This window comes from Corythoichthys intestinalis, chromosome 17 (genome assembly GCF_030265065.1).
Source record: "Corythoichthys intestinalis isolate RoL2023-P3 chromosome 17, ASM3026506v1, whole genome shotgun sequence".
NCBI classification, from domain to species: Eukaryota; Metazoa; Chordata; class Actinopteri; order Syngnathiformes; family Syngnathidae; genus Corythoichthys; species Corythoichthys intestinalis.
This window is the reverse complement of record NC_080411.1, coordinates 16,159,114-16,186,633: the sequence shown is the minus strand read 5'-3', so window position 1 is coordinate 16,186,633 and position 27,520 is coordinate 16,159,114. Positions and strand designations below refer to the sequence as shown.

The 27,520-nt window shown below is 40.5% G+C and overlaps 3 protein-coding genes across 6 annotated transcripts in view; 1 reads left to right on the top strand and 2 right to left on the bottom strand.

Annotated features, from left to right (window-relative positions):
* Window positions 1-392: 392 nt before the first annotated feature.
* On the bottom strand, window positions 393-26,264 carry ppp1r26 (protein phosphatase 1, regulatory subunit 26). Of its 4 annotated transcripts, XR_009061132.1 has the most exons (7): window positions 21,397-21,593; window positions 12,343-15,149; window positions 9,622-9,724; window positions 5,436-5,491; window positions 5,301-5,373; window positions 982-1,012; window positions 398-718 (listed from the first exon to the last, which is right to left on the bottom strand). XR_009061132.1 is itself a non-coding variant. In XM_057819215.1 (6 exons), the coding sequence occupies exons 2-5, from the start codon at window positions 15,075-15,077 to the stop codon at window positions 5,334-5,336; spliced, it is 2,934 nt and encodes a 977-aa protein (XP_057675198.1). In that variant the 5' UTR covers window positions 15,078-15,149; window positions 21,397-21,593; the 3' UTR covers window positions 393-1,012; window positions 5,301-5,333. The 4 variants fall into 4 exon arrangements, 3 of the variants coding, with proteins under 3 accessions (XP_057675198.1, XP_057675200.1, XP_057675199.1); XM_057819215.1 differs by having other exon boundaries at window positions 393-1,012; XM_057819217.1 differs by lacking the exons at window positions 398-718; window positions 982-1,012 and adding an exon at window positions 26,111-26,264 and having other exon boundaries at window positions 5,088-5,373.
* mrps2 (mitochondrial ribosomal protein S2) lies at window positions 2,938-4,783 on the bottom strand. Its single transcript, XM_057819219.1, has 4 exons — window positions 4,607-4,783; window positions 4,366-4,452; window positions 4,066-4,186; window positions 2,938-3,655 (listed from the first exon to the last, which is right to left on the bottom strand). Exons 1-4 carry the CDS (start codon window positions 4,629-4,631, stop codon window positions 3,109-3,111), a joined length of 780 nt encoding a protein of 259 aa, XP_057675202.1. The 5' UTR covers window positions 4,632-4,783; the 3' UTR covers window positions 2,938-3,108.
* ttll11 (tubulin tyrosine ligase-like family, member 11) overlaps window positions 25,352-27,520 on the top strand; it is a 20,075-nt gene continuing 17,906 nt past the window's right edge. The window contains exon 1 of the mRNA XM_057819218.1: window positions 25,352-26,552. Coding sequence (XP_057675201.1) covers window positions 26,160-26,552 — 393 coding nt within the window. The 5' untranslated portion in view covers window positions 25,352-26,159. The remainder of the gene's footprint in view (window positions 26,553-27,520) is intronic.

Sequence of the window (27,520 nt, the reverse complement as noted above, 5' to 3'; positions counted from 1 at the left end):
TGATTCTTGACAAAAAATTAAAATTTTATATCTTTATGTTTGAAGCCTGAAATGTGGCGAAAGGTTGCAAGGTTCAAGGGGGCCGGATACTTTTGCAAGGCACTGTATATAGTACAACTATATACATTCAGAAATCTGAGTCAATATTAAAAAGAAAGAACCATAAAATGCATTTAATGCTCAGTTCTATTTAAAACTGCAGAATGGAAAAAACAAGCAATAAAATTGACTGCACTGTAAACAGAAATTTAACATGCTAAGGAATAAGCGGCATAAAAAATGAATGAATGAATGAATAAGAAACTCCCAAATTTAGTTTAATGGCGGATTGCATTGGATTGGATTATTGCCCTTGTGAAATGAAAGTGCAACTCTGCGTAGTTTTGAAAAAAAAAAAAAAAAAAAACTCGTGAATTTTATTTTGTATTCACATTTAACTCTTTTCAAAGTGCAACCTTCGTTTTACATCTTTATCCTGCAATGTTCCTAATCGGATTACGTACTCAATTATTCGAAGTAATTGATGGATTAATGGATTACTTAAATAATCGACAGCTGCAAACCTTAGTCTCCAGTCAGTATTTATTATCGATTTCAATATCTGTAAGACTTAAATATTCACATTTTTCATTTTCCTTCTCTACCCAACATCAAGTCCTAAAGATGTTGTAGTTTCTTAATGAATTCTTGAAGTGACAACATGTTGTCATTGCAGCATCTGGAAAGATAAATCACAAATTCGTCAATAGAGAAACCAAAAAGCGACCCAACAAAAAGCACTTCAGAATGTTCTTGAATGTGTGGCTTGGTTCCAAACCCGATGTCCACCGAAGGACGACGTCGAGCTACCGTGAACCACTGTTTTTTTTTTTTTTCTTTTTGCCCTTCTCGCTGCACAAACGAAGGCACTGATGAGCCCAGGTTGCATCTCAGGGGGCAAGTTGTAATTTTTTTGTTTACGCCCAGAAAACATCCACATACCTCCTTGGTCTTCTGTACTTGCTCCAGACCGCTGAGAACACACAAAACAGTGTATTTATTACTGGTAGTGGGAACCTCTGGGTACCTCACGATACAATTTGCGATACGAGACTCACAATAACGATCTCACAATAATTATCGATACATGGGAGAGGAAAGTATTCTAGGATATTCTACAAAACAATAAACAGAAAAACAACTTCTGCTGTGAATTGGAATTAGTTTATCACTGGTAGATGTCCTATCCATTTGAAGTGGGAGGGTGGCAGCGAATGAACGAACGTCTATGGCCGTCAATGAGTTCTATTTGGAGCATTTCACATCATTTCCTGTTGATTCTGGGTCACTTCCTGTTGATTTTGGGGCCTTTACACGTCACGTCCTGATTCTGATGTTCCCAAATGAATAGGAAGTGACTCAAAATCAAGAGGAACTCACCTATAAATGCCCTAAAATGAACAGGAAATGCCATTTAAATGCCCACAAGACATGCTCTGGTTTGAGTGCCATTGATGGCTCTAGACATTCAATCCAGTCAAAAAAAAAGAGTAAGTAGCGCCGCGAATAGCAACCGGAGAGCTAACCAATCTAATGTAAGATTTTGGTAGCAACATATTGATTCCGTTTTTTGAAAACAGTGACACCATTTTGATGAAATCTTGGTAGCAGTATATCAATAACCTTTCGGGCTACAAAGTAATGCCATATATCGCCATTTCGATATATTGTCATACCCCTTTTTATTACTGTTCATTTGTTCTAGTGTGATGAAAAGCAGTCACAAAAATATTAGCTCTGAAGTAAATTATTTCAATATGCCTTTTACAGTAGGAGTGTCTTTTTATTTTACATCAAATTAAAACGCTAAGGGGTGTTTACAATATAGAAAAACTTAATACTTTTTCTAGATTAATGTATCCGTTCGATAGAAGTTGGATTTAAAAATCAAAACTGTTGAGCACTACTATTCGAAGAACCTGCATGACCTGAAAAACTTGCTGGACTGGATTTATTTTTTTTTTGGGGGGGGGGGGGGGGGGGGGGGGTGAAAGAGAAAAAAAAACCCACGCTATTTTTAAGAAAGTACTTAAAATTATTTCTTCTAAAAAAACGACTTTTTGGCACACGTACAACTATTAGTCGCAAAACTTTAAAACGCTATTTTTTAACAAGCCTAGCTGACTGTGGATATCCACCGAAATTAAGCATTTCCATTCTTAAAGTCAAACAATATTATAGTAAAACTATTTAGTTAGTAGAGAATTAAGAGTTGTAAAAATATGAGTTAAAAGACATTTAAAGCAGTTGATATCAACGTCAACTCACCTGTTGCTGCTGCTTCGCAGAGAAGTCGGTGACTGACAGCAGCAAGTTCCAGTAACCTGTCAAACTAGTAGCAACTACAGCAACATGAAGAGGCCAAACTTAACGTAGTTAGGTTTTTTTTTTTTTTTTTTTAAAAGAAAGCATCCTAATAACCTGTTTCTCAACGCAATAAGTGTAATAAATACAGCCTCCGCCATTTATTTTGAATGCTTAGAGCTTCTCATAACTGAACGTATTGTCGCCTCCTAGTGGATAAAAGTCGTGTATATCTGCAAAATGGGTCGTTAATACCAAAATTGAGAAAAAAACAAAAAACAAATCCATCATTATAAAAGCAGAATGTGTCCTTAAACTTAAAATCAATATATAAAACGCTAATAATAGATGTTTTTTTTCAAACCATTCAATAAAATTTAAAACGTAACTTTTTAAAAAACTAAAATTGTGAAAATATAAATGCCATGCCATGTTTTTGTCATTTCAGAAATACTTAACACATGAAAAATAATCTAATTGTTGAAGAGCAGCATCTAAATTCTCATTTACATTTCAGCACGTTGCAATAAAGTGTCTTCACTCATTGACAGTTGCGATATATTCATATATTTTGATACTAAATAACATTGAAAAAAATAAAATCCAGTAATAGCATCAATATTATTAGATTTGACACATCATGTGTGTATGATTCATGAATAATCCAACACAGTGCGAAATAAATGTATTTAATTAAAAGTATATACAGACAATGAAAAACAAAGCAGGACCGATGACGAGTGTCATTTCTCAAAATCGATATAATCACGGACTGGGCAAATCAGGCACTGTCAGGCCGTGGAGCAGCTCCACTTGCTTCCTCTTGTCTTTCCCGCGCCGGATGGCCATCTTGAAGAGGCGGCAGTAGAGCTCTATGGCGACAGGCGTGTCGTCATTGCCGGGCACCGGGTAAGTGACCAGGCTGGGGTTGCAGTTGGAGTCCACCACCCCCACCGTAGGGATGTTCATCTTGGCGGCGTCACGCAGAGCCACGTGCGAGCGGAACACATTGTTTAGCGTGCTCAGGAAGATGATCAGGTCGGGCAAGCGAACGCCTCTGCTGTACTGCACGTGGGAGTTGGTGAGCAGGCCGCCCTGCCAGTACCGCGTATGGGCGTATTCGCCGCAGTCACGCGCTGTGCTCTCTACCAGGTGGCCAAATTGACGGCGCCGGCTGACAAACAGGATCACGCCGCCGCGGTACGCCACGTGAGCCGTGAAGTTGAGGGCCAGACGCAGGTGCTCTGCCGTCTGGTCCAAGTCCAGGATGTCCTGGTCCAAGCGACAGCCGTACAAGTAAGGAACCATCAGCCTGAAATGCACAATATCATTCAAAAAACTTCCTCAACAAACCTGTGCATGGTTGGGTGAGGGGAGGGTCAAACAAAAAGGTAAGATGATGCACAGAGCTTGAATATAATGTTTAAGTGTTGAAATATATCTAAACCCCCTCCACTCCTCACTCAGCCTTTTGTATGGAGGGGCCTGCAGAAATTTTTCTACTAGCACTGACCCCACACCACACATCGGACGATCATTTTGAAGGGCCCGCGAAAGCGTGGAGGGGCCCACGAATAATTATCCAAAGATACCACAACCTGCCGGACGATCACCTCGGCAGGCCTACTTATACTCATCGTACTCGGGCCCTGTTCACATTTGTTCCGCCACTGGTCTGGAGTATTTACATCCAATTCATTACTAACATAAAGTACCACTCACCTGTGCCTGCATCCTTTTTTGTGGCCTAGGTGCACTCTGGCATCAAACAAGTCTTTGACTGTGAAAAGCTCGGAAACATGGAAATAGTCAGGCTTCTCCAGAGGAACCTTCATAATGGCAGCTGCAAAAATTAAAATGTTGAACACCTTAATTCAACACAAAGTTGGCAAACCAATTAAAAAATATACAGATATCAATACAGTACCGCCAGGTTGTAAACAGTCCTAGTATTTTCACATTAAATATGATAAATTAAGTACTGAGATAACATTGTGTCGTCTTTGTACATCATTTACTCACCCGTGACATCGCTTTGCGGTGGTGGCGTTTTAATGGACGCTGCCGTGGAATAATTACAATTTTGATGACGTAGAAGCTCCCATAGCCCTGAAATTAAATACATACTACATGGCGTTATTGGTGCTGGCTACCGAAAAAAAATGTACTCTTATTTACCATCACGTATAAGCGAATACACTAATAATGTAAGTTACGTACGTTGTTTCAAGGAAACGTTACGTTCATTAACGAAATACTGTACCTCTTGATAATGTTCGGGCCGCCATGCTTCAACGGAGCACAGAAGGTCAGCGCAGTGCGCATGCGTTCCTTTTCCACTTCTTCATTGGCGAATTCCCTATCGTTGGCTCCTTGCTGCCCCCAGCAGTTGTACAACACATCGCCCCTTTTCCTTGAAACGCGTTCTTTCTACTCATGTTTGGATAAACGAATCAACCCCGCGACCCCCGTGAGGGCAAGCTTTACGGAAGATGAATTAATAAATAATAATTAAATTTTCTACGTTTCAGATCACATTCTTTAGAGGAATTACAAATTAGGACGCTTACTCAAATACTATATACACAGCAACAGGTATCAATACAAAATTCTGATTTTTTTTTTCAACCATTATAAAGGAATATAATTCTTCCTATTTTATAATTTACTTCTTTTAATCCTTAAATAGAAATATTATAATTTTATTAAGCTGTATTTCTATGCAATATTTTGTATTTGGGAACACAATACACAGTTTTATCAAATGAAAAATGCCAACAAGCATTTGCCATGTCTTACAATAACAACAGCTGAATTGAAAAACCACGACAGAAATTGAACAGTTAAACAGCAACGCAGAGAAACAACAACAAAGTGCTTAAAAATGGCAGCAACATCAATAAATTGAGACGGAAAACTCTCGTCTCACATGACATTCAACTGGAAAGGAAACAAACCTTCTTCATCCTCCAATATTCATTTGAACATATTTAATGAGTAAGGACGTACATTCCGCTTTTTTCAGTGCTCCTGAAAAGAAACCAGGCACCAATAAGCCATTCATGAAACACTCACATAGACAAATAGTGTACCTGTGCGCAGGAACAAACTGAAGTTTTCTTTTGGTGCGTAGCATCATAATGTTGGTCTGCAAATAAATAAGTATTTAAAATGTACAATTTATGGGGTTCAACTGTACAGTAGAAAGTAAAACAATGCAGAATTAAAGTCATCACTCTTTTCGATATTATAGTACTGATACACTGCCCTTGGATGAAAATCCAAGAATGTGCAGCTGTGCAATTCCTGAGAATGTTTCATTTAAATGTATTTTTAAAATGTTATGCTGCTCAACTGTTTGTTAAACTGCGTTAAATATATATATATATATACATACTCATACAGTGGGGAGAACAAGTATTTGATACACTGCCAATGGGAAAACCCATTGGCAGTGTATCAAATACTTGTTCTCCCCACTGTATATATATGTATATTAGGGCTGTCAACTGGCGGGAATTAATTTTTTTTTGATGCAATTAACGCACATGCCCTACTCAGATTAAAATGACAGCAGTGTAATGTCCGCTTGTTACTTGTTTTTTGGTGTTTGGCGCCCTCTGCTGGCACTTGGGTCCAAATGATTTTATGGGTTTAAGCCCAATGAGAGCATGGTGTAATTATTGACATCAACAATGGCGAGCTACTCGTTTATTTTTTTGACTGAAAATTTTACAAATTTTAATAAAACGAAAACATTAAGAGGGGTTTTAATATAAAATTTCTATAACTTTTATCATTAACATTTATCTTTTAAGATCTACAAGTCTTTCTATCCATGGATCGCTTTAAGAGAATGTTAATAATGTTAACGCCATCTTGTTGATTTATTGTTATAATAAATACAGTACTTATGTACTGTATGTTGAATGTATATATCCGTCTTGTGTCTTCCTTTCCATTCCAACAATAATTTACAGAAAAATATGGCATATTTTATACATTGGTTTGAATTGCGATTAATAATGATTAATTAATTTTTAAGCTGTAATTAACTCCATTAAAACATTTTAATCGTTTGACAGCCCTAATATATATATATATATATAAATTAGGGGTGTAACAGTATATCAAAAAGGTGATATATCGCGATACTTTGTAGGCCAAGAAGGTTATCGATATGCTCCCACCAAAAATCGATAAATGGTTTCAAAAATGAGTCAGTGTTAATTAAAAAAATCAAATCAAATCAAATCAAAAGGTTGCGACCAAAATCTTCCATGAGAATAGTGTCTACATTAGCTTACTGGATGCCACTGACGGCGCTAGACATCCAATGAATTTTGACTGGATTGGACGTTTAGGGTTGTCAATGGCACAGAAACCAGAGCATTCACAGTCAGTCGTTTGTGGGCATTTACCAGCTCACTTCCACTTCTGTGAAGTTGGCCCCCCCATCAGATGCAAATTTTAATAATGATGATGTCAACCGTTTGTGCTGTAAATAGTTTCGTTTGTGCTATCCTTTTTAAGATATTTACAATTCTGTTATAGGTCAATCTGAGGTCAACCAGACCTCAGTTTGATTCAATATGGCTGAAAATTTTGTCAATCATTTATGCTTTGTTTGTGCTGTGAAGTTTCATTTGTGCTATCATATTTGAGCTATTCATTTCGATGACATCATGCGGCCCCGCCATTTATTGCAAAAAGGACCTGAAATGGTGCCATTTGTTTATGCTACGTTTGTGCTATCGTTTTATAGTTATTGAGATGTAAATTTCTAGTGATCATGTCAATCATAGCCCCTCCGTCGAGGCTCAATAACAGAAGGGTGTCTCAACAACTGGTGCAAACATAGCACAAACAAATGGCACCCCTTTGGGTCCATTTTGCAGTAAATGTCGCGAAATCGTTATCGTGAGGCTTGCACCGCAAATTGTATTGTATCGTGAGCTACCCAGCGTTAAAAAAATGTGCCAATTGACAATAAATCTTGTTTGGAAAGTTTCTCACAATTTACAATTAACTGTCCTCGGTCCCCCATTTTGAAAATTAAAAGGTCCACCCAACTCGGAAACTCGGGTATCATAAAATAAAATCTCAGTTCTTCAGTAGAATTTACGACTAAGGGTGCAGTCATATGCAATTTTAGAATCGGCAAGTGCTTTTAAGGCAGCATAAGTTACACCACCTGAGGTTTTGCTGTAACCACTTAAAGGGTCTTGCAAACCAGGGGTGTCAACTCATTTTGGTTCGCGGGCCACATTTATGCCAATATGTGGGCCGGACTAGTTTTTTTTTTCTTTTGAGGGCACTGAACTTTTAAACAATTTTGTCTTGGGGGGCGAATGACCGATCAATCGCCCCATCCCAGTCAAAATGGATTGGACGTTAAGCACCGTCAATGCCACTAGAAGATGAGCATTTACAGCTAGTCCTTCCAGTTTAATTGAAATGGAAGACTAGTTGTCAACAGCAGGCAATGAGTAAATATTGGGTCACTTCCATGTCATTTTTAGATATTTACAGGCAAACTTCCTGTAACTTTTAGATGAGTTGCTGTTGCTTTGTCATTTCCGGGCTACTTCCTGTTGGCTTTGGGTCACTTCCTTGTTAACACATTGACAGTGTTCGACGGCCAATCCATTTTAACTGGAAGTGGGCGAATGAACGAAGGTAACTGCGGACACCAAAATGAACCAAGTGCCGTAGTGCACGCCCTCGAACACACAAATCTATGGTTTTATGGTACTAATGTGATTTTGTTCATACACAGGGTTCGTACAGGTCCTTGAAATCTGAAAATGCTTGGATTTTACTGTCGTGTTTTCAAGGTTTGAAAAACATTAGAATTTTGCGTAAAGTCATTGAAAATGTTTGAAAGTTTAAGGGTGCTGATAACACACTAAAATCCTATCTGCCTTTCGACAAAATTTCTTGAGCCTTTGGGGTCGTAGAACATTTTGGAAGACATTTGCGAATTTGTGAGGTCAATCCATCCATCTTCAACCGGTTAAAAGAAGCTGCGTAATGGGGGAAGCAGTTTCACCAGGGAGTCCCAGACTTTCCTTTTCCCTGACCACATTAACTTGCTGTGACTGGGGGATCCCGAGGTGCTTCCCAAGCCAGTGTCGAGATAGAATCCCTCCACCTGGTCCTGCCCTGAGGTCTCCTCCCAGCTGGATGTTTCAGGAACACTTCCATAGGGAGGCGCCCTGGTGGCATCCGCACCAGATGCCCGAACCGCCTCAACTAACTCGTTTCTACATGAAGGAGCAGCGACTCGACCCTAAGCCTCTCTGGAATAGCAGGATTTCTCACCTTGTCTTTAAGAGAAATGCCAGCTATCTGTCTGAGAAAAAATATATATATATACTGTATATTTCTGCAAGTTCCCGCGATCTTGTTCTTTCGGTCATGACCCGTTGCTTAATAACCATAGGTGAGGGTAGGAACGACGATCGAACGGTAGATAGAGAGCTTTGCCTCTCAGCTCATATCCCTCTTTGTTGCAACAGTGCGATAAAGAGACTGCAATACCGCTCCTGCTGCCCAGATTCTCCGTCCAATCTTACGTTCCATTGTCCACTCACTCGTGAACAAGACCGCGAGATACTTGAACTCCTTCAACTGAGGCAGAACCTCATTCCCTATGCGGAGAAGGCCATCAACCGGTTTCCTGTAGGGAACCATGGCCTCGGATTTAGAGGTGCTGATCCTCATCCATGCCGCTTAACACTTGGCTGCAAACCGGTCCAGTGAGTGCTATGGGTCACAGGCTGATGACGCAAACAGGATCAACAATCCTCAGCCTACCAAACTAAACTGTGGTGTAGAGGGTCTACAGAATTGGTGACAAAGCGCAACCCTGGCGAAGGCCAACACCCACTTGAAACAAGTCTGACTTACTGCTGAGGACATGGGCACAACTCTCTCTTTGGGTGTACAGGGATTGGATGGCTTGTGAGAAGGCATCACATTTTATTTCTGCTTCATTGTTTGAAAAAAAAATGGGATATTGTTTAAAAGGTACTGGAAAAACTTGAAAATTGATCTTGAAAGTCTTAAAAAGTGTTTGAATTTGGACATGCAAAAGGTGTACAAACCCTGTGTACAGTATGAACGAGCTAAAACGTACCCATCAGGCAGAAAAACCTCACGTGCCAAAATGGACCCTCTGGCGGGCTGCTTCCAGCCAGCGGGCCGTACATTTGACACCCCTGAGCTAGCGACTTGGCGTGAACCAAAATTTGACTTCTGTGAAAGGGTGGCTACCTCCTTCGTGCATCTCTTGCGGAACATGCGGCTGCGCTCCTCCGTGGTAAGCGCGATGTACGGCTGTGAAACAAAGCCAGGGTCGATGGAGCACGACAAGGACCTGCATGGGCGAGGCACAGCACGTCAAAGTCACCAGTTCCCTCCTAACTTAACTCGTCCAAAAGTTCGCTCAGAACAGCACAGGAATGGAAAACAACTTGTTGCTTAGATTGCGCTTTATTACATAGAGAGACACAGCAAAAACTCAACAAAATGGACATTGGAAACAAAAAAAGTATTCATACAAAATATTTACAGCACTGGTAATGCACAGCATGTTCAGTTTTTTGTTGTTGTTAATAAACAAAATAAATAGCCTCGTTTTTTTTCTTTCTTTACACAGGGGGAAAAGACAGAAGAAAATTGAAGAGGACCGCAAGGACAGTTTTGAAAAGAAGAGAATTCTAATTACGCCACAAAGTGGCTCATGAAACAAACCCCAGATCACTCATAGCGTAAGAATATATTTGTTGGTAGCCACAATGCAGCATGAGATTGGAATAAAATGCATCAGATGCTAAACATGTCTAGGATTGTGCCTTGGAACAACACAAAAGAAAGGCCGGAGACACAAACGCTGGTTCGTCTTAAAGTAAATTTGGCTGATAAATGCAAATGATATGAAGTTGACTGCGTGGCTTTCAACAATAATGAATCACATTCTGCAGCAAATAGTCATCGTAGTAAAGCGTCACGGTCAGGAAATTGGTCGATATCCTGGAATTGGTAGTAAAGACAAGAAAGGCTGGCACTTACGTGAATGTCTTCACAGCTAGCATAAATGAAAAAAACAAAAACGGCACGTCCCAAAATTTGCAATGATCATCAAATATGTCAAGAAAAACAAATGGAATCCATGGTTGATGAATCATGTGAAGGCAAGCAAAGTTGTAGAAAGATGAAACAGGTCAAATTTATAGTTAATCATGTCTTTGACGACAAACAAAATGGATGAAGACAAGAACCGCAGTTACATCGTAGCGATTAGCTAAAAAGAAGTAGACATTTGTACAGGAATATGTCAAGAAAACGGTAATTTGCATGGACTTGACCGGTGGTCAACCATATCTTGGAGCAGCCAAGAAACGTTTTTGTATTTACACTGGAGTTTTTTTTTTTTTTAAACAAATATTTACTATATTTGTCTTTACATTCATGTAGGTTAGTGATAGCACTTTCTGACTTCAGGAACAGAGTTTAAACCAAACAGCTTTAAATTCATGGCTTGGAATTATGAATTCTACGGAGCCCCCCGGGTAGATTTTTTTTTTTTTTTTTTTTAAAAGATAATCTGTACCCACAGTTTATTAATTTGGACCCACAGGTTACTAAACTGTGGGTACAGATTACTAAATTGACATCTTAGTAATCTGTACCCAGAGTTTAGCAATGACTCGGAAATGATAGTCTCTAATTTGGTTTGGTCGAGACTCTAAATGCCGACGGACCATGCAAGTAACTGTACACGAGTAACCCTTCAAAACAACTTTTTTCTTCTAAACTGCTGAACTGTGGGTAAAGATTACTAAACTGATAGTTTACTAATCCAGACACACAGTTTAGCAAAGACCCAGAAACTGTAGTCACCAATTTTGTTTGGTAGAGACGCCAAATGCCGCTGGACCAAGCAAGCAAACCGCACACGAGTTACTTTTCAAAACAACTTTGTTCGTCAAAGCAACTACAGGTACTTTCTGTACCCGCAGTTTAGAAATGCCCAGAAAACGGTAGTCACCAATTTGGTTTGGTAAAGACTCCAAATGCCGACGGACTAAGCTAGCAGATTCACACGAGTTACCTTTTAAAACAACTTTGCTCGTCAAAGGCAACCCGTGTGAATCTGCAAGCTTAGTCCGTCGGCATTTGGAGTCTTGACCAAACCAAATTGGTGACTACAGTTTCCAGTTCAATGGTAACCTGTGGGTACAGTTCAGTAATCTGTACCTGCAGTTTAGCAATGACCCACGACCCACTGAACATGAGTTACCTTTCATAGCTACATTGTTCGTCAAAGGCAACCCGTGTGAATCTGCTAGCTTATGCAGGTGGCATTTGGAGTCTCGACCAAACCAAGGTGGGGGCCATCGTTTCCGGGTCATTGCTAACCTGTGGTTAAAGATTACTAAACTGTAGGCACAGTGGTAGTAGTAATCTGTTGGTACAGTTTAGTAATCTGTGGGTACAGATTAGCTATGAAAAACTTTTCTACCCTGGCACCCTAGGGGCTCAGTACGAATTCATGCGGATGCTCAATTAATTTTAATGGTGCACTTTCAGTGTTATAGATATCATGTAATAGCAAAGCTAGTCCCACACTTACTTTTTCAAGGTTATTTTCATCGATGCCCATACAAAGATGTGGTATATCTCTATGAAAATGTATGTTTTGTCAAAAGCAATGTGCGGAATGAGTTCTGGCATTTTATTCCAGTAAAGTTATAGAGCTTAGTTCTGTAGATGACACCATAACATAGAAATATTTGAAATAATGTTTCACGTTTTCATCTGGACAATATGACGCCGTATTGCTCTTCGGTAATCTCATGGAACAAAACACACATAAATGTCGCAATTAGCACATTTCGGAACGCGTCCTGATGGTCAAACTTAAACGATACACAAATCAGGAACAGAGCTTATGGTGCCATGTGGGGAACAGTGGGCTAAAGGGGTACTTACAAAGTGCTCTTCTTCTTCTCTGGACTCTCACCCTCTGACACGTCTATAAACTCCTCCTCAGCTCCTTGTAGTTGCACGTCTCTAGCATCTCTGCCCTCGTCTGTCCTGGCCTTTCCCTCATCGCTTTGCCTGCTCTGCACCTGGACGTGGTTGGTCCGACCTGACTCCAGCTCGACAAACACGCTCTTGTCTCGCGGCATGTGCACTGTGCTGGCTGCACCCTGACGCTGCCTAGCGGTAACGACAACCGAGAAAGGGTTCGAAGCCGGGTTTGTCACGGGGGTCTTTTTGGTTTTGTCCGTAGACCACGAGCGTCTCGTGGAGGACCAAAGATTGGCCGGTGGTGAAGGTTTGAGCTCAACGCCGTTCCTTTGGGACACTTGCGACGGACCGGCACTCATTTTGGACGAGCTGATGTGAAACATTGTCGGGTTGAAACTTTTTGGGTCAATGGCAGGGAGTCCAAAACTCTGGCGCCACTTAAGCGACTGATCCTGAGCCAGAATCTTCTCTGTTTTATCGTCGACGGCCCTGACAGGCGTTGCCATCTTTTGCTCGGTTCGCGCAGACCAGGCCGAAATTCTTGGGCTGCAAGACCATAGCGAACCGATTGCAGGAAGGGCCGAGGTGTTCGGTGTTGTCACTTTAGGTTGACTTAAAGGACTGACACTTTGTCTTGGAATTTCAGCCAGCTGATTTTCCTTTTCGAGGTCACCTCGCAGTGGGGTACAATCGACAGAAGTGGTACCGTTCCCAGGTATATCTGTATCATTGTTTGTCATGTCTGGAACCTTCTCTGCCTTCTCGGCGAGGAACTTCTGGATCTCCTGCTCGATTCCATCATCGCTGTCTACCGAACTGCTCTCTTCTTTTATCTGGTGAGCAGTTCTGGGAAGTTCTGGGACTCTTTTCTCACAACAGTTTACCTGAGTCTTACTGGCGACTGTATTCAGTGGCACAGTCTTTTTAGATGATCGCAGTGTGTCTTTCGAGTCACTCTTTTTCTTGTGGGACTTTCTCAAAATGGTAGGCTTTGATAAAGGATCGTATTTTGCCTTTTTGGCGGAGTCTCGCGATGGTCCCGCTTCTTCCATCAGGCGCTTCCTGGAATCGCGAACAGACTTTGTCATTCTCTTGGACTTCTTCTTTGTCTTGAGAAGGGCTTTGATGGCCGTGTCGAGATCCTCGTCGCTGTCAAGTGAGCTGCTCTTGTCTCCGCTTTGTTCGGTCTTGTCTCGTGATCTCTGTAAGTCAAAATGTTTGGTAGATGAATCTACCGCAAGTAAGCTCGAAGTTGTGTTGCCTTTTTGTTTCCTCCTCTGCGTTAAGGACAACCTCGGAGATTTTTTCTTAGTTACTTCTCGAGTCGTCATTGTTGCGCCAGATTCTCCAGGAGGACATTTGAGCATTTGTGCCTTCTCCTCGAGAAATTTCATAATCTCTTGCTCAATCCCATCTTCACTGTCGATTGAACTGACATCTCCGTTGTCCTCTGTCATAGTGGATTCTCGCGTAGGTTCGGCAGGGCTGCAATTGCTGGGCCCGACGTTCAGGTGGGATGTGAATATTCCAGGCATAACAGTTTTGGAGATGTCCAGAATTGCTTCAGCGCACATGAGCTCAGCGGTGGTATTGGCTTTCGGGAGAGCTTTGGGAGGCTGGTTGGTAAAGCCTTCAACTTTGAACGAGAGCGACTCGTTACCTTGCCCTTTTTGGTTAACATTGAGCGAGGCACTGAAAACACTTGGAGATGGTGGTTGCGCTGATTTTACTGCTTGCTTCTTTTTGGCTTTGTTTCTTTTGGGGTAGTCAACCACTGTAGTCGCGGATGCGTTTGATACAGACTTGTCCTGTGGTTTGGAGACACTTTTCTCTCTGAGTTGTTCGAGCTGATAGTGGCGAATGGCCTCCTCAATGCCATCGTCGCTGGAGGAGTCAGATTCTTCCGCGGAGGCAAGTGGCTTGAAAGTGTCCCCCCTGGTCTGCTGCTCAATCCTCTCCAGCTGGTATCTCTGGATGGCCTCTTCAATGCCGTCATCACTGCTGGAGTCATTGGAACAGTCCTCCACCTTGCATACTAGACTGGTTGTGTTCGTTGCCTGATCCTTCAGCATGACGCGTGCCAACTCGGAGTTCCTGAAAGCTTCCTCGTGAAGCGAGGCTTTGTGTTTGATGTACTTTTTCACAGGTATGGTTGCTGCCGTTGCTTGGATGACACTCTGAGGACAGTGGCTTCTCATGATGGAAAAGGGCTGGCTTTCGGATTTTATTCCACCAACAGTTTGCGTGGATGACTGCACGAAAGGTTCTGCCTTGCGTTTGTGGCCGTCCCTCTCTTTCAGATATTCAAGGATTGCCTCCTCGATTCCTTTGTCAACAGAGTCATCCGTATCACTGGCCTGGTCACTGTCCTTAAAAGGAACACAAGCAGGGCGTTTTTTTGTTTTAGACTTGGCTGTCACAAGGGATCCTCCCACTGCCTTGCAGGCCTCAGGAGGACCATCCTGTCTCTGAAGCACATTCGCCTTCACCTTGTCGTCCATCTCTAATGAGGACTGACAGCTCCTGAGGCTCTCAATGATCATCTGGACCTTGTTTGAGATTGAAGAACTTCGGGCAGACAATTCTGCATCCGAGTCACTGTACGAGATGGGAATGCTACAGCCCCCAGGTGGTCCGCATGCTCTCCACTCTGTGTGAGGCGCCGCGACAGTGGGTGCGTTCATTAAGTACATTCTACTTAAATGAGGAGAGTTTGTGGACCATTGGGAGTGCACCTGCCTCCTTCTGGGATCACATTGTTCATCCTGTAAAGAAATAAAAAAATAGAAGACAAGTGAAACAAAATGGTAGTTGTGTAAAGCAAAATAATACAAAGAGGGCTTGGTTTATGGATGACTGTTCGGTTCCTGCTGTGGCGAGTCGACTTAACTCACATTTGCAGAAGAAGTCAGAACGTGCCTAATTTCATCACAAACATTCTTATTAATATCAATTTTGATACAAAGTACTGTGATACATCAGCGTTCTTGCAGGTTTTCAACAAGTGAAATTTAAGGCTTTTTAAGAACATGTTAAGACCACTTAGAGTGGGAATTAATGCAAATGACAGGGCAAATCTAATGGCCAACCTCGCAAAAAGAAAAAGTCAAGATTTTGTTGACAATTCAATGCAGTGTAGCGCCATTTAAAATTGAAGGAATTTTTTTTTTTTGATTTTATGGTTTCAGAGAATACGAGTGGGACTGACTCCCAGCGTGTCTGACTCCCTCTAGTGGCTGGCTGCAGCACATGAATGAGTGGTGGGACTAGGCACTTTCGTTTGCAATGTGAAGCTTTGGAATGCAATTTCTGAAGGAATTTCTTGCTACTCCCTTTTCAAACAAAATTTTATTTTAGATAGATTGCTGCTCGTGGAGTATAAACACTGCCATAGCGGCAAAAAAAAAGAGCTTTTATGTTGTGTATAAACAAGTTTCCTGAGCGAAACATGGGCGGTGCAATCTTTGATCTCTGGTCCGAACTTCTGGTTTAGACAGGACAGCATGAAGTGTGGTTGAAGTAAGCATTGTGTTGACAAAGTTAAAACTGCAAAATCAAACCAGAGGAACCCACAGAATCTCCAAAAATGGATTCAGCACGAGGTAGACGAGACTCCGAGACTTTCTGTGCTGTGCATGAACTCCTGGAAGCGTCTATATACAGTATATGGTTGAAAGTAGGAGTGGGAACCTCAAGGCACCTCACGATACGATACGATTCGCGATACAAGGCTCACGATAACGATTATCTCACGATATCACGATACAGCAAATATCGATACATTGGTCAGAAATTTGATAAATGATTTTCTATGATACAACTGTTGAAACGAAAAAAATATATATATTCCAAAATAGAAAAAATACTGTTTAAGTCATTTATTAAACAGTGACACCTTTTCACTGCAACATTGCGGTGAAATATAAATCTACTGATAATTGTGTACCTGAACATATAGAGGAAACAAACCACAACCACTGATATTTCTTGGAGAAATCATGATGAATGGCACCCTTAATTTCTTAAGTTTTAAATCTTTTGAAAATTTTTAACAGTGCTGCAGGTGTCAGTCAGCAGTTGAGCTTGGAATGGGGCAAGGATAAAATTGGTGGGTCTTTTCTTTGTATATGACCTTTGTTGTCAAAAGCATTGGTTTGAGCACTTCCACCATCTGCTTCAGCATTTGAGATGTCAGACTCAGTAAGTTACATTCTTCCTCACCTTAAAAACAACAAATAAAAAAAAAAAAAAAAAGAAATCCTGGTTTTTGTGTGTGTTTGAAGTATTGAGTGAATTAAAAAAATATTAATTGAATGTATAGAAATTAAAAAATCAATAATTACCTATCTTTAATATGTAGGCTACATTAATTATCATGCACGTCACCTTATATATCTTGGAAGCTATTCAAACTGTTTTTATAGCTTATTGTATCAAAATGGCAGTGATAACAGTTTGTGTCGTAAACTAGATGGAAAGTGGTTCTCAAGTAATATCATATAAATCAGTAAATTCATGTAGGCTTATTCGCTATTCATTTTCATCCAGTTTAGGGTCCTGGTTCATTTTTTTATCATTCAACACCAAATGTCATCAAAATAATACATGTAAATTAAAAAATCAATTACTAGTACATTGCAAAACTTTCTTACCTCAAGTGATGCTCCATTGAAACCCGGTGTCTAATTAGTCACCAGCTGCCAGTGAACCTTATTTTATTAGACATTTCTTGCATACAGCAAAGTCCTTGTTCACCTTACTTCCATTATTATTGGTGTAAATTCCAAAGTGTGTCCACATGTGTTATTTTCAGCAATATTTTTCTCACTTTTCCTCCACCGTTCTCACGAAGCTTTTTAATTTTTTTCAACCCACTTGGGGCCGCTCTCCTTCTCTAGGCGACTTGTGCGCACTTTACCTTCACCGCCACTGTTGAGCGCCCCTAGTGGACCGCCAAGGAATTGCTCAACAAACAGTGAGCAGTTTACAGCATCCATACTGCATTGTATGGCCAATATGTCAAATAAAAGTATCGATACTTGGCGGGAGCATATCGATAACCGATCGGGTTGCAAAATATCGCGATATATCGCTGTATCGAGATATTGTCACACTCTTAGTTGAAAGTGGAATGTTTTGAACAGCGTCCAGCTTCAAAGCGCCAGAGTGGATCTACCTCCCCATACGCCTTAAATCGATAACAGCTGCAGACAATAAGTTAAGGTTTGCTTCAAACCTGAGGATCTTTCTACAAGATTGAAAGATTTTTTTTCTTATCACTTCAGTGATCATTCGTGGACAAAATTATAACAACCTGTCAGCCTGTGTTGACGTGAGGTGTAGATTGATACGCCGGCCACTTGAGTGACCAAAATTAGGTGAAATTATAAATACTAGATTTTCCTTAAATATTTTTTTAAAACAAAGTAAGAAACCATTGTAGCTTATCAGAAACTGCTATAATTACCGTATTGGCCCGAATATAAGACTTGTGTTTTTTGCATTGAAATAACACTGGGGGTCGTCTTATATTCGCTGTCTACACATTATACCCATTCACGACGCTAGATGGCACCAGATATCATTGAAACAATGTTCTGTCATGACGGATTTCAGCTACTCTCCCCATTCACGACGCTAGATGGCGCCAGATATCATTGAAGCGGTGTTCTGTCATGACAGATCTCAGCTACTCTTTTTAGTTTAACCAGTTTGCATTATTTTATTGCAATGTTTTCCTTATTCAGGTTTGTTTCAAGACTACAGTTACAGTCAGACTTCACTTTGATGGTTAATGCAGTTATTGCAATTTTGTTTTTTTATCACAATAGATTGGTTTATTTACATTTCAAAAACCAGAAGCCATTTATTTACGAATGTGATTGCACTTTAGTTTACATATTTAAATGTTCGAGGCAAAACAACATGCTTTTTCCCTCAAATGTATTGTTATAATCATTTGTATCGGATGTACTGTAATTATTTTCTGTATAAAAATTAATTTGGTGTTCAAAAAGTCTTTTTTCAAACTTCAGTCTTGAAAAAGAGGGGGTCGTCTTATAATCAGGGCGTCTTATATTCGGGCCAATACGGTATATTGTTTTAAACAAATGTTTTTTTTGTTTTATTTTTTTTTATAAATAAAATTGATTGAATATTTGTGATGCTGTATTGAGGTGAAAACATCAAGGACGTATTACACCAACATATTTTCCGCACTATAAGGCGCACTTAAAAGCCTTCAATTTTCTCAAAAGCTGACAGTGCCTTTTATTCCAATGCACCTTATCCAGGTAGTCCCTATGTCACTACGTACTCAACTTACGTGATTTCGACTTTATGACACCGGAGTCTCGTCTGCCATTTTGTCTCCAGTTGTTGTTTTTTTTAAGTCATGTAACAGTGTAGAGTGTTTTTGAGCTCTGTGTTTTTCTCAGAGTAACAGCTGTCAAGTTTCCCTGCAAATATTTGTTTAGCCAATTAGAGGAGCTGTTGTCTAAGATTAATTGAAAATTTAATTGATGCACAACTTATTTTTTTGAATGCATTGTTTATTTTTCTTCTCGTTATCATTGTACAATTCTTGGGACTATATTGTTAATAATAATTGTTTACAAATTAAAATGGTAAAATTTACAAGTTTAATTACAGTGAGCGCATCCTCGTCTAAGTTGCTGAAATCAAGCTCTCAATAAGCTTCATTAATGTCATTTACTTACCTGTTTAATCACATGCAGGCCAAAGTGTTTTACGTTGTGTGTGTGGTTTAAAAGTAAAACTACAGTAGACATCAGTGAAACAAAAACTCTTGTCTCCACTTGTGAACAACACAGCATCCTCAGTGTACCTTTTTCACCATCAATTAGCACTGACGGTAAGTACGCTATCTTATTTTATTAATTTGAGCTATAATACATGTTTTTGGAATGTTATTTTGAGATTTAGGGGGTATTTAGGGGTACTAAAAGGGTTAATTCAGGTTAGATCGCCAGCGTAGGAACAGAACTCGTTCGTAACCTGGGACTACCTGTATATGGATCAATATTGGTTAATCATGGTATGACATTCCTTTTAGCTCATCTATATCTAGTGGATGCGTCACACAAACCCAACGACTACTATGTATGAAAACAGGTTTAAAATAGGCCATTCATTTAAGGTGCATCTTATACTCTGATTATAGTGCGGAAAATACAGTAATTAATTCACGGCAGTTAAAAACCAAAACAAAAAACAAACAAAACAAAAAAAACATACAAAATATTATTTTGATAACAAATGGTGGACTGGGCCACATAATAGACATAACCATCTTTCAACTAAAAATCAGGTTTTCATGATTATATCCCTAAAATCAAAGACATAGTTTAGGTTAGCTTCATGAGAATCAACCAATGTGTATGTTTTACCCTTTTCCATGTTTAAAAAAAAAAAAAAAAAAAAAGTTCATCTACATGTCACTTGCAGGTTAGGTATACTACAGCTGAAACTAACAACTGCTTTTTTAATAGGATTTTTTCTGAGATCTATGTTGATCATTATTTACTTAACTCATTGGCAGCCATTAACGGTGATAGGCATTTAATGTATTGTGACGGGAAAGGCTGGCAGTGAACAATCATGTTTCAGTGCCATTGACGGTGATAGTTGTCCAATCCAGCTGAACTGGGATGTGCTGGTAGTCACTGGTGATGGCAGCCAATGAGTTATGAAAAAAGCCGTTTGTAAGCATCTTATTGTGAATAATCACAAAAGATAATCAATCTACTTTAATGAAGAACATTGGAAAACTGAGAATATTTACTCAGCAGGCTGGAATTATAAATTTTGGACAGTTACATGTTAAAATATGGCTCAAAATTATAAATTGATTATCAAAATGGTTGTTGATTAATTTGCTGACCGATTAGTTTTCCCATTGATTGTAACTTTCATTTATTAAAACTATTAATTACTACTGATGGGAAGGTGCGTGCTTTTTGCCTATTCCAATTCAGGTTTAACTAACCTTTATTATAATAATTATTATTAGTATTTTATATGAATCATTCCGGAACGTTACTGAAATACTGAGGCACCTGCCACAACAACAGATCTGTTGTTTTTTTTTTCTCTATAATGTGGAAAACATCTGTAACTTACATAAATGTTTCTCTATTTTATGACTATTTGCAGTGGATTCATTTCTAATAGGCCTATATGGAAGTTGACTCAACCAGGCCAGAGCCCAGCCGTAGGAAGCCGGCGTGGAAGCACTCTGAGTGGGCTATTCGAAAAACATCGACCCCGTTCGGAAGACACAAACACCAGCCAATTAACAGCATATCTCCCTATTCCGTGACTATTCAACTACAACTTGGTGTAAAAGGGGTGAAAGTAGGCCCGCTTTTGAGGCGTATTCACGACCGGCTACAACCCTTCAAAGGCGGCCGGAAACCAAATACACTAAGCGGGTACAGCTTGCTCAAGGAGCCCGGCGAATAAAGATGGAAAAGCGAATAAAAATCTTGCAATAATCTTCGCAACTTTGCTTCCCATCTGTTAAAAGTTACCCCAGAGGACCTTTATACGTCTTTTACGGTGTTTCATATTCAGCACCCCGGACGTTTTGATACAGAGCAACCCTCGCTCTCCTCGTCACACTCTAGCGGTGTTGAGGGCTCAGTTGCTCGGCGTGGGGGAGCTAGGAGACGCCGCGCCGCGACCATGTTTTTCGGCATGAAGCACGGTTGTCGGACAATGACTAAATGCGTCGTCAAACCACGTTAATTTGCTAAACTATACGGCTTTGGAGTGGGATGCTTATGTCCGGCGGCGTGGAAGAGCGGCAAAGCTGGAGGGTGGGGGGAGGAAGTCGGCGAGCAGAAAGGCGGGAGCGCGGCCTCCCCGATGCCGCAGCCCCGGCATTTTCTCCGGCTAAGAAAGCCTTTGTACTGACACCCAGAGCCTCGGCTTACCGCGCCACGTTTCGAACATTACAAAAACAGCTGCGGCGGCGAAGGGAAAACTTACCAGTTGCGAATGAAATAAATGCGAAGAGTGCGCATTAGAGGGCTCCGGTAAAGAACACCGCGGTGGTGATGTTTCAAGTGGCCGTCTTTGGAGCTCGAGCGCTGGCTTTCGGCGTCGACTGTCGGGCGGGCGGGCAAGCTCCCTTAAAGGCGATTGCTGCCTGCCTGGCTGGCTAGTTGCTACAGCCGAAAGGACCCCTTTAAAACATGGCAACTGAAGATGTGTTCTCTTTTCTCCAATTAAATATTTTAAGAACTCCGTTTAAAACTGAACAGTGCTTCATCAATTTACAGTTTGGATATAAATTATTAAGTGTGAACGTAAGTCGAAAAGTTATCTTCAGGCTATTTAATTTGATAGTAAGGTAGGAGCACATATTACTCAAGAACTATTTTGAATCCAATTAGAATCTATTTGAATTACAAAAAAGTGCCCGCAACATTGGGTTAACAAGGCAAGCAAGTTAACAACACACACGTCAAATTTAAAGAGCCTACGACACCAGAAAAAAAGTCTTAAATGGCATTATTATGTGAATTAGAATCATATTTTGAGACGATTCGACCATATACAACAATTTAGCAAAGCGCAGATGACGAGAAATTAGTCTTTTAATCTGCCGGTTAGCCACGCCTACAATTATAGGGCTTTAGCGTCCCCAACAGGTGGATGACGTCAGCGGTAGACTAGGCTCATCGGTTTTACTATTCAGCCCATTGAGGGGGAATTGTTCAGAACGAGGAAAACGAGACGAAGAGAGCTGCAAAAGGTCATTGTTTCAGTCTCTCTACTCCCAATATTTTTACAGGATATTCTTTTTATCCAAGTATTTTCCCCAATAGCTATATAAATGGCTTGAGAAGGACCAGTCAGCCCGTCGAGGGGGAACTATTCACAATGAGGAAAACGCGACGAAGAGAGCGGCAAAATGTCATTGTTTCTGTCTCTTTACTTCAATATTTTTACAGGATATTCTTTTTATCCAAGTATTTTTCCCCAATAGCTATATAAATGGCTTGAGAAGGACCAGTCAGCCCGTCGAGGGGGAACTATTCACAATGAGGAAAACGCGACGAAGAGAGCGGCAAAATGTCATTGTTTCTGTCTCTTTACTTCAATATTTTTACAGGATATTCTTTTTACCCAAGTACTTTCCCCAATTGCTAAATAAATGGCATGGTCATGACAAATAACTTGTGCTAAATGGAATATAAAATAATAAAAATCCATTTATTCAAGACATGGCAAAATTACTCCATAATGGTCAAAACAGTCGACTTTACCTTTACTGTCACACCTGCCGAACCATATTTTATGACACCTAAATCGGACATATGTCATTTCCCTTCCCCGGCTTCGGAGAATGTAAACAGACCAGAAGGAGTGACAGCTAGCCGACATGCTAACCCGAACCGAGGGATGTTTCAAAGTCTTCGAAGTGGAAAATCACACATAACTATTCTGGATTATTTGACATGACGACCCGGTTGTCGAGTTTCTTTGCGGATCGGCAAACCGCCCGGCGGAGAGCAATTTACAGTTCGTTCCCTGGAGGAGGGTGGCTGGAATTGTTGTGTAGCTAACGTGCTAACAGCTAACTGCTAATGAGCGTGAGGATAGCTTTTTACATGCCTATCAATGATCAAACGTAAGTAGTCCTTTATTTAAAGGAATTTTATAGTGTTTACTTTGTAATCACTGTATTCGTATTTGACATAATACAAAACAAGATGTTTACTCACTTCCTTGTAAGTCCAATGGTCCCACAGTAAATATCCACGGTGAATGGGAACCTTTTGAAACTCCAAAAAGGCGCATACGCCTCTCCCGCATACAGAATGATTTTTCTGCAGCCGTTTGGCTGGCGTGATGCAAAAAATAAAAGTATTAATCCGCAAAATCAGCTGAATCCTTCGTCCTCATACACAACAGTACACTGTAGCGTGAAGAGGACGTCTTCTACCGTACACGTCACAGCGCCCTCCTCCTCAATGCGAGACCGAAGCCGGAAGTCACTCATTTTCCTGGCGCGGGATTCAAAAAACTAAATAAATATAGCGATCGCTTCCACACACATCCAAGCGGTCCATATCATTCAGGAGCATAAAATACCGCGTGTATTATGAAATAAACATGCTTTTTCGTGTCACAAGCACTTTAACTCAGCATGCCATTGACAGCGAAAGACGTCCAATTCATTGAAATTGGGAGGATGGCTGTGAATGCACATCTTTCACTGCCATTGTTGGGGATAATGGTGAGATTTGGTTGGAAAAGTTATTATTCTGCAACTCCGCTACTCTTAAAATTCACACCAAAGACTTGGTTCTCCAAGTACTACCATACTTGTCCATTGATCATTGACCATGTTGAATTACATTTGTGTAGTGATAAATGCAAATGCGCTGCAAAATATATGTGTACAATTCACTGTACTGCATTTATTTACTGCAGTATAAAATGATTGAGTCTGTAATATGCTAAATTTGAGCATCAAATTATGTATTTTCTTATCATAGCACTAGAGAGCGCAAGAGAGCCCACGTAGAACAGTTTGAGATGCACTTGTGTGCATTATTGCCTTTAAAAAAAAATTACAGACACCTAAATACACTGACGTGTTTTTTCATAGTTCATAGTTCGTTATTGTGTGATTAAGGATTTTTTTCTGAAGTCAATTTAGTTTACTGTGATGTGTAGACACCGGCCCAAATATGTGGCAACCATTGTATCGGCTAGGTCTTTATTTTAAATTCATATAATGGAAAGCCAATTACATGCAATGACATTTGTCTGGCACATTTGTCTGCGTATGATTTTGAGGCATTTCTGGTCACTTCCTGTTGACATTGAATCACTTCTTGTTGATTTTGGGACATTTTGGGGTCACTTTCTGTTGTTATCAAGTCACTTCCTGTGTATATGGTGGCATGTCGGGGTCACTTTCTGTTGTGATCGGGTAACTTCCTATTGATCTGAAATCATTTGGGTGTCACTTCCTGTTCATTATCAGGGTCACTTCCTGTTGAAAACGGGTCACTTCATATTGATTTTTGAGTTTGCCAAAGAATCTTTTGCAGGTCTGGATTGGAAATAAAGAGAAGTGAATGGAAGTTTGTGTGCTATTGAAATGAATGGCGAATAGGACAAATGGCAAATTTTGGTGGATATAAATGAATGGGAAAGTTTTTATAAAATTTTAGCAAACCATACGTTTCTGGCAAAAAAAAATGTATACAACGTTTTCTGCTCCTTTCCTGAAATTTCTGATAAATGGATTTTGTAAATTGGATTAAAAAAAAATGTGTGACGAGATGCATTTTGAAATCTTATTTAAATAAATAAAAGGGGAAAAAAACACATTTTTGGGTGAACAGCGAGAGAGTGATATAAAATATCTGTAGCCCAACTATGGTAGGTGCAACGACATTCACGAGGAACCCTGGAGGCTGGGGTGGTAGCGGACATGTCGATGACTCCGAAACGCAGTGTCAGCAATAAAATTAACTTACTAGATATAGTTCGGTTAGTAGATATAGGGTCTCTAAGGTGCTAGTCACATGATCTGTTCGAAAAATAATTTTGACCGAATATGAAATACTTTGTAGGATTCTTGTTAATTTCATTAATTTTTGTTGTTTGTTTTATTGCCTTGCAACTTTTATAGACAACATTTTACCGGCTAGGTCTTTATTTAATATTCATAATACTGTATAGTCAATTACATGCAATTACATTTTCGGCCACTAGGGGGGAGGGGGTGACTGCCCCGCCTGACTCCCCTCAATCTCCGTGACTGTTGACATTACATCACTTCTTGTTGATTTTGTGGTCTTCTTATGTTGTTATCGGGTCACTGTTGATGTGGGGGTATTTAGGGGTCACTTCCTGTTGATATGGGGGCATCTCGAGGTCACTTTCTGTTGTGATTAGGTCACTTCCTGTTGATCTGGGGTTATTTTGGTGTCACTGTCTGTTGATATTCTGGCATTTCAGGGTCATTGCCTGTTGAAAACAGGTCATTTCTTGTTAATTTTTGGGCTTGCCAGTGTAGATTTTTGCAGATGTGGTTGGAAATGAGTAGAAGTGAATGGAAGTCATTGAAATGAATAGCGAGTAGGATCAATGGGAACTTTTGGTGATTAGAAATGAATTTATCACAAATTTTGGCTGACGTTTCTGGCAAAAAATGTATATAACCTTTGTGTCAGTTTCCTGAAATTTAAGATACATTTGAAACTTTACTTTATTAAAATGAAAGGAAAACGCGTTTTTTGGGCGAACAGGAAGAGACGGAGATAAAACGTCTGTAGCCTAACTACGGTAGGTGCGACGAGATTCACGAGGAACCGTGAATGCAACACAGCGCCCCCTCCTCCTATGGTAGCGAGCTAGCGATGAACAGCTGTCTGGCTATCACTGCTTCTTAGCGGCGGAGTGTGGACTGGAGCCGGGAGTATGGGCCTCCACTGACTGATTGGACCACTCGGTACCCAGCCAGGTTTGCGTCGACCCATAGCTCGCCCGACAAGCGTCGCCTATGGAGCTTTATTTACTTAATTGTTTGCGGTAGCTAGCGTCGCTACTTAGCCCGGAGATGCCTCGGGACTGTAGGGCACTTAGCTGACCCCCCACCAAGCCAAAAATTGATTTACAGCCGCCCCAAAGCAGACAGCAATGCGGGAGACTTGGCGGCCCGGCGGTATCGGATTACCGGACGTGTTGGTGGTACGACAGCTCCCAGCCCGGCAGCGTCGAGCATCATGAGCGACTGCTGCGGCAGAAGCGGAACGGTGCGTCCGCCTGATGATGTCGAAAGCGGGGATGGCGACGACGAGTGTTTTGTGCCGCTTTCCCCGGTATTGCTCGACCCTTCCGGGGTTCCCGCCCTCGAATGCCGCGCTACAGGGACGGGTGTTGGGGAGGATTTAACTCCACTTCGGGGTATGAAACAGCAGGTCGTCGTTAAAACCATTGGGCAAGTGATGCGGGTCAAGTGGGAGGCAAATGGCAACTACTCGAGCGACGTTCAGGGCCAGGCGGATGGAGGACGACAACTCGTCAAGAAGAGGAGGCCGGTGACTGTGGACACATCCAAAGCCAAAACATCTCTGGAGGGACTGAAGATCAGCATAAAACAGCTCAAGTGGAAAGAGGTTGGACGGTTAAAAGTACAAATGTACAATCTTCCCAGTTAAAGTTAGGCGTCTTGAATGAAAGCAGGCAGATTTACATCTGTAAATAATGAAAATAAGATGATTGCAGACATCTTTTTCTCCCCTGGAAATCAATGGTATAGTTATATCACATTACATAGTACTAAAGGAGAAAAAAAAGTTGATTTTTCTTTTTTAACAGGTTCTTTTAAGTCAGTTAAATGAACAGGAGAGGACGATACACAATTCACGAGCAATAGAAAGAAATAAACCCTTCAGAAAAATACATTTAGTCATTAATGAACAATTAAAAGCTGTCCAGCTAGGACCTAAGGCAGCTCTCGAGTTCTCCCAAGGTACCTTCGAGAAGATTTGGTCTCGAACTTCCGTTGCATACATTTTTTGTTATTTTAAATGTGACTAGGTAAACTAATCCCAGGAGTTTTAAGATTTATCATCAATTTTCTCTCCCTTTTTTTTTTTTTTTTTTTTTTACGCCAGCACAATAAGAAACACATTTATAAAATACTTATTGTTTGTTAAAATGTTCAGTTACAAACAAAGACCATTTGAATGTCAATGCATCCTCTTCTTGTTGTAGTAGCTGAATAAATAGGTCATAAACAGTTTGGCTTACGCAACAAATCAAAATGAAGTCCGTGTTTGCTGTTTATTTTGATACGACAACAAAAGCACATGAACAGGACACACTCGTAATTACCAATTAACAAGTGGTAACGATCATCTTTCCCAGAGCATATGAAGGCAGCATAATTGGCTCAGAAGAAAGTGGAAATTTACTAGGCAGCCGTGTTATCTGCATTTGACTTTGCTGCAAAGACAAACTGACAGCTCCCATTCACATTTTATCCAAATAGAGTCAGGTTACAGACAGAAGATGTGAATATACCAAGTAGTGCTGCAACGATTAATCGATTAACTCCAGTAATTCGATAAGAAAAAAAAAA

What these genes read in the sequence shown, in the direction of transcription:
- mrps2 (XM_057819219.1), bottom strand. Translation starts at nt 4,631, where the DNA reads ATGGCGGCCCGAACATTATCAAGAG. An exon ending in GGCCCGAACATTATCAAGAG is followed by an intron (nt 4,453 to 4,606) that starts GTACAGTATTTC and finishes ATTTAATTTCAG; the next exon opens with GGCTATGGGAGCTTCTACGT. An exon ending in ACCGCAAAGCGATGTCACGG is followed by an intron (nt 4,187 to 4,365) that starts GTGAGTAAATGA and finishes TAATTTTTGCAG; the next exon opens with CTGCCATTATGAAGGTTCCT.
- ppp1r26 (XM_057819217.1), bottom strand. Translation starts at nt 15,077, where the DNA reads ATGTACTTAATGAACGCACCCACTGTCGCGGCGCCTCACACAGAGTGG. An exon ending in GAGAAGAAGAAGAGCACTTT is followed by an intron (nt 9,725 to 12,342) that starts GTAAGTACCCCT and finishes TCGCCCATGCAG; the next exon opens with GTCCTTGTCGTGCTCCATCG. An exon ending in CAGTTTGTTCCTGCGCACAG is followed by an intron (nt 5,374 to 5,435) that starts GTACACTATTTG and finishes GTTTCTTTTCAG; the next exon opens with GAGCACTGAAAAAAGCGGAA.